Source organism: Rhinolophus hipposideros (assembly GCF_964194185.1).
Source record: "Rhinolophus hipposideros genome assembly, chromosome: 11".
In the NCBI taxonomy this organism is placed as follows: Eukaryota; Metazoa; Chordata; class Mammalia; order Chiroptera; family Rhinolophidae; genus Rhinolophus; species Rhinolophus hipposideros.
In genome coordinates, this window is record NC_138057.1 from 21,561,590 (window position 1) to 21,569,016 (window position 7,427).

The 7,427-nt window shown below is 29.3% G+C and overlaps 1 protein-coding gene across 1 annotated transcript in view; it reads right to left on the minus strand.

The window, feature by feature from the left end:
* Positions 1 to 7,427, minus strand: part of CNTLN (centlein) — a 253,310-nt gene that overhangs the window by 122,469 nt on the left and 123,414 nt on the right. Inside the window, exons 9-10 of the mRNA XM_081065244.1 lie at positions 2,529 to 2,705; positions 560 to 685 (exon numbers count right to left, since the gene is read on the minus strand). Coding sequence (XP_080921370.1) covers positions 560 to 685; positions 2,529 to 2,705 — 303 coding nt within the window. The remainder of the gene's footprint in view (positions 1 to 559; positions 686 to 2,528; positions 2,706 to 7,427) is intronic.

Here is a 7,427-nt window from a genome sequence, read left to right on the forward strand (position 1 = left end):
CAAGTATGACTTGGAAAGTATAAACTCTCAAAGATAAGCCAAAAAGGCATAAGCTTCTTAAACACTGGTAGACTGTGATTCAAATGCGATGTATTCTGAGACAAATTCAATTGAAATGGAAAAAAAATAATGTACCTTCATTTGCCTATGTAATATTTCTATAAAGGACAAATTTACGTGGCCTGAGTTAAGTTAGCATAGTTTTTAATTCACTTGTCTTTTTATATGTTTATTATATATAAAAAAATACAAGAAATTCTCTTTCACTTGCTATAGTTCTATTTTTTTCATCTCTGAGACACTATAAGAAATCTACTACCAATATTAAGATAAAATATTCCCAAGTAATTTTAAAGTGATAGTTTTCAAGCAGCAAAATTTTTTTTTTACTTTTTGATCCTCAGAAATCTTAAAACAAAACTAACTTATCACACATTTTTATACATATAATTAAATTCAGGAAAGATAAATGATAAGCAGTAGTTTGTAAAATGAATGCTTACTTTGGTATATCTTTACCTTTGCAAGGTTATTATTAAAGAAATTATTTAATGTTCACCTTTAGTTGTAGTGCCTTTTCTAAGTTTTCAATCTTTCTTTCAGCTATTCTCAGCTTCTGCAGCTCCTCTGAGTTGGTGAAAGAGCTCTTTGGGGACAAAGACCTTGAACGTTTCACAGGTGGTTCCTCGAGAATAAAACAAGGACATGGTTGAACTAGTTGGAACGCTGGATTATGAAAGACATGCAAAATTAAAGAACAAGTAATTTTGAATACTAATAATGAATTATAAAAAAATCCTGCACAGAATACCAGAGAAATAACAAGCGGAATTACCACAGTGCTACCGCTAAAGGTTTCTCTGTGACTCGTTAATGAGAATATTCATTTACATTTACATTGTTTCTTTCAGAATAATGATGTCCCATTAGGGAAGACTAAAGGGTTATAGACTCAGAAATGCAAGAAACCTCATTACAAAGGAGGGGATAGAGGCTGGTCTAATTGCTCTATAAGGGTCCAAGGTTACACTTGATAGGACAATGAGAAACAAGAGGGAAAGGATTTTTTTCCCTTTGAAATAGTTTAACACACTGTGAAGTTGAAGGAACAATATGCTTGAGGAATATAAATACAACAGACAGTAGATCTTATACCATAATGACCATATGGTCATTAACTATAATGTGGCTAACTAGAGACAAGAATGTGTGTTTATATTATGTACAGCTTCATATACCAATCTGGAGAAGGAATATGTGAAAGTAACTATTAAACTGGGCAACATATTGTTCATACTTACTGCATGTCCTTATGAAAAAGAAAAAAAATTTTGTCTAAAATATCCCTCTTGTTTTCTTGACTTTTGTTAAAAGCAATGACACATCACAGTAATACATTTTTAAACTTCAGCATTACAGCAAGCAACCAAATTAGGTCCTATAATGTTTTCTCTCAATTTTAGAGATGATATTTCATTTAAATAAAGCTCAGTGCTATGAAACTACTCCAAAATGGCAAGGAACATATAATGCAGTTGTATTTAAATAAATCAATGAATACATACATACATACATACATACATACATAAAGTTCATTTTTCTGAAAATTACTAATAATATTAGAGGAAGCAAATACAAGTACCACAGAAAAATGGGTCTAAATTTAAATGTTTTCTTTAAGATAGTTTGTTCTACTCAGGAAAAAATGGAAAGAACCAAAAATTATTATCTTGAAAACATGGTTTTCAAAATATGCTTTTCTACCTTTAGAAACATTATTTTCTACTGCTGAAGTAACAAGTGTGAGAAAAATATGTGTAAAGCTCCTTACTTTTAAGGAAACGTTATTTCAATTTATCTAGAAATAACATATTTAAATGTGAAATTATGAAATTTGTATATTAGTCAATGTTCATAGAAGTTTTTGCAGCATATAGGAATATGTAATGAATACTAAAAATAGGCAAGGCTGAGATGTTAATAAATAAGAAACATGCTACAAAAATTTTGCTTATTTTTCACTATTGCTATTCCTTTCAATCTGAAAATATATAACTGTACATATTAATGTTAAATTCCATTTAATAGTTTATATTCCACATGGGCAGTATTTAAATATCATCTCTGAATTAAATAAAAACATTAAGATATATTTTTCATCAAATTAAAATTAGAATATTGAGTTAATGACTAATACCACTTTAAAATTTTTACTTTGATTAATTTATCTAAGAGACGATAAATGAAGGATACTTTCTAAAACTTGTAATATAAAAATGCTAATTGCTGCAAAACAGGTATAATACTACTAACATATTCATTAATTAAATTAGGAACATAATATTCAGTCTTTAAAAAAGGGAAAACTCTACACCCAACAATAATTTTTTGAGCATTTGGCACATAATATTTTTTAAAAGCTTCCAGAAATATAAGCAGAGAAGTAAATGTTGCTGAGTTTTTTAATTTCATCACTTGCCTTACCAGCCTTATCCTGACAAATTCACAAAATGACAAAACATCCCTACCTTTTGCTTCCCTTCAGCACTTGCCAAGATGCTCTTTTCTGAGGAACTTTTGTTGGTAGACCTGTTCTCTGATAGTTTTTCATTGGCAATTTTCAGTTTCTTCTGTAAATACTCAATTTCGGACTTCTGTGAGACCATTAAGGTTTCTAAGCTCGATAAAGATGGCTGCTGAGATACCTATTTTAAAAAGCATATGTGCAAATACATCTATATCTTATATTACTTACATACATATGCAAATATTTATATATAATATTACATTATGTGTCATAGTCAGAGAAAGAGAATTTCATTTTAATGATATACTGTTGAATAATATACTGTTAATAACCAGCATTAAACGTCTATCATACTAACAGAATGGTTTTTTTCAATAAAATACCCAAGAGTCTGTATAAATATTTTTATAAATAATATTGTCAAACAGGTCTGCAAAAGAAAAAATTTAAAGTATGGTTGCATGATACACACCACTGACCTATAAATTAATTATTTAAAATGTATGATTATACATGTATGTATTTCCTCACGAAATACTCAGTGCACCATCTGATCATCAAGAGTTATGCAATATCATTGAACATAAACCTGGGAAAAGGAAACCAACAGCACTATAAGTCTAATTAGCTTTTAATGTATCATTATTTAATAATAACAACAAAGAACTCTGATACTTTTAAAAGTCAATACAGTTCACAATATTCTCTTCTGAAATAGTTTCCAGTGTCAGATAAACTGCTAATAGTTAAGTGCCACATTTTCACAACAGAAATCACAGGAAACTTGTTCATGACAACTAGCATTCTGGAGAATTCCACAACCATCTTGACTGAAAGCAGGCATTCTGAAAAATTCTACTGCCATCTTGACTGAATTAAAACCCATGTATGTATACTATTGCAAATCAACCACTTCATTTACAAAAAACAAAAACACTAAATCATAGTGAAAACAGTTTTTGTTCATGTCCAGCAAAGAAAAGTTAAATATTATGATTCTAATGTTACCAATGTGGATCCAGTAGTCCTAAAAATAGTTTCATTTAAAATGCAGAGAGCCCCATACCTCCTAAATGATTTTCTTAAAAACTATGAGAAAAAAACACACGTTTAATTTTTCTGATCCAACAATGGAAATATTATCACTTTCTAATTTTGACTTTTTTTTTTTTTTTAGGAGATAGGCAAAATTTTCCTAATTCTAATCTTTATAATGAGAGGGATCAGCTACACTATAATATTATACTTTCCCTCATAAGTAAATCACCTGGTTTCTCAACCTTTATTCTAACACATGACTAAATTAGTTTCCTCTGAGTGTTGTCTATAATGTACTTTTACCACATTTACAATACAGTAAAAACTCACTCCACTCCCTTGCTTTGAACATCAAATTAAAATACTTTAAGCACTTTTCTTCCAAACTCTAAAGGACTTTGTCCTATTCTTTCCTCGCCCTTGTAATCACTGTACAGCCTAGATTTCTTTTATTTTTTTTCTCTTTTGTAAGCCTTTTTATGTTTATATATGTTTCCTTTGATTGGGATGTCAATCTGAACAATTTTCAAAAACTACTTGCTCTTGTCCAGTTTTCATTAAATAAAATTATGAAAAATATATAAATCATCCCATAATTTGCCAAAGAAATTCTATATAAGTTGTCAAGGTCAAATAAAAATTTAGAATAAAACAGGAAAAACATAACTTTAGTTTATTAGTATATCCAATAAGCAATTCTGTGTTCTTTAATAAGTGAGTTTTGTAAGTCATCATTGAACTATAATGCAATAAAAATAAGAATGTAAAAATAGGACTATTAGGTCAAGAAGCTGCAATAACAAAATAATTCAAATATTCATGAGGACATTAAAAATGCTCCAACAGTGGATATTGTAATAGTAAAAGGGCAGAATTCCTTCAAAAGACTTCAATAACCAATAAGAGAACTTCAAAACTGAAAAAACCTATGAAAGTAGTGATTAATACAAATTCACATAGGAGCCATGAAGATAATATAAAAAAGTAAGTAAAATGGGTTGTGTTTAGTTTGTTTTAAAATTACTGCTTTAGAATTCATTCAACAGAGACATTCTGTATACGTATTAAACATATAGATATATTATTCAGTTCCACAAGGGAACTTACACATGCTCCCGGTTTTTTAAAAATGTGGTCTCTCTCTCTCCTTGTCTCACTTCTGCTAGAGATATATGCAGAAGTATTTCACATTTCTCTTAATATGACCATATATAAAAGAGTAAGTGTAGTGAAATGTCACATGATAAATACTCAGCCTCACTTTGAGCAAGTAGGAAGGTTTTTGTGGCAGCAGTTATTCGGCTCCAGCCAATTGTTTTCAGATCTACTGATTTTCAAATGAAGCAAGGAATCTAGATTTCTACAGGATATCTCCTAATTTTAAAATATTGGCCAGACTCACTTAATGACTCTTGAATTTTGAGAATATGGTGTTGGGAGTATAAACTGCTACAGATTTCCAAGGCAAATTCTGAAATATGCATCAAAGCACATGAAAATGTATCAAACCTTTGACTTAGCATTCTAATCATGCTGAGGATTGATACAGAAAAATATACATGCTAAACTGTTATGTGAGAAAAGCAGGTTATAAAAGAATGTAGTATAGTGTAAAGAAATAGATTTTGCCAAATATGAATAAGGAAAAAAAAAACACCCTAAAATATAGTGTTATTTCTGAGTGGAGGGATTATATGTGAATTATTTTCTTTATTCTTATCTCAATTTCCTTAATTTTTTTACAATGAACATGTCACAAAATGTTTTTAAAAATGTATTTTTTTCTGAAAATAAGAAGAAGCTAAAATTCAATAAAAAAAGAACAACACAGTAGAGATAGGGAAATACAAATGAAAGTCTCTCAATAACCTCATCTCTCAGAGTTCACTAATGATAAGTTTGGAATATATTACCCAGACTTTATAAAAAAAGGAAAAGCATTGTAATTCTGCCCTTTAATCTGCTTTTTAAAAAATCGACTTTATTTTTTAGAAGAGTTTTATACTTAAAGAAAAACTGAGCAGGTACTGTAAGACTTCTCCTACAACTCCCACTCTCACCCACACAGGTTCCCCTATTATGCACACCTAAAATTAATATGGTATATATGCTACATTTAATGAACCAATATTCATAATTATTTTTAATTGAAGTTGGTATTTTATTCAAATTTCCATAGTTTTCAACATAATATCCCTTTTCTGTTCCAGGATCCATCCATGATACCAAATGACATTTCACTGTCATGTCAGCAACTCTTGGCTGTAATACCTTCTCAACACTTTTCTTATTTTTTTAAGACAGTGACAATTATGAGGGGTATAATTAAGGCATATTGTAGGATTCCCCTTCTATTGGAATTTCTCTGTGTTTCTCTCATAATTAGACTAAGCTTATGAGTTTTTGGGAGGAATATCACAGAAGTGCCATTTTCATCATAACATATCAAGGGTACATATCATCAACATGATTTGACTGTTGATATTGACCTTGATCACCCAGTTAAAGTAGTGTTTGTCAGGTTACTCCATTGTAAAGTTGCTCTTTTGTCCCACATCCATACTATAGTCAATTAAGCTTTTGAACTTTATATATATGTATATGTATATGTGTGTGTACATATATATATATATATATGTGCGTGTGTATAGTGCCAAAAAATGTATACACATTTTAAGAAAGGAAAAAACTGTATTAAATTGTAATACAATGAATGATGCTAGCATTCATTTGATTCACCCCATCTTTTGAGTGAATGTCATACTACACATTGCTCCCGTAATTCAATTCAACTTCGAAATGTAATACATAGATAACATCTCTTAAAATGTGTACCTTTTTTTGGCACCCTCGGTGTATGTGTGTATATATATATATATATATATATATATATATATATATATATATATAATATGCATATAACATATATGCATATAATATATATGCATATAATATTTATAATAATATATATGCACATATATGCATACAATATTTATAATAATGTATATGGAGATATATGTACATTGTTATATATTGTTACTTATCCTATTTAAATGCTGTTTCACAGGCTTAGAGAAATGAAGACCACAAATCCCTGTCTGTATTCTATTGCTTTTAAAAACCTAGAATCTTAGAAAAGTTAACTTTTTTTGGTGAGAGTATTTTTATAAATAAACTTTCTCCTCTAATATTGAAAATCCTTGGGCACCTTTGCAGTTTATAGTCTGGGAAGATAATGGTATGGTGCTACACCATAGATAGTCTGACGAGAAATGATCAGCAGAATATGTGTCCAAATGCCTCCAACTGGAACTAATCTCTTTAAATTGACCATTATTAATATATAACTTCTTTTTCTCATTAATCCACAGAGGTAATTTTGATAAAAACATCCTGTAGTGTAGAAGATATAGAGTAGAAGGAGAGGGAATAGGAGAAGACTTTAAGTGTTGTGCTGATCACAATTTAAAAAAATATTATATATATATATAAATTAAATGTCTAATCATGTTGCATTAAATTCACACAACATGGTATGGCTTTATTACAGTGGAGGTTGAGGGAATATTGCCTAATAAATAGAAACATTTTTCACAGCAATAACAATTGCACAAAATTAAGTTCAATTGTTTTATCTTTTTAGTAAGTTTTAATTAAATATATGAATTTGTTTCCTACAACATTAAAATAATGATAATTAGCATTTAGTGAAAAATCACTGCATTCACAGCTCTAGGTAAGTATTTCACATATATTATTTCACTTGAGAAATTTATAAACTGCAGATCTGTCAACACATAATACAGTCTATTGCAAAACAAAAATATATTAAAAGGACATGATGCCTCAGCAGAAAAATAGC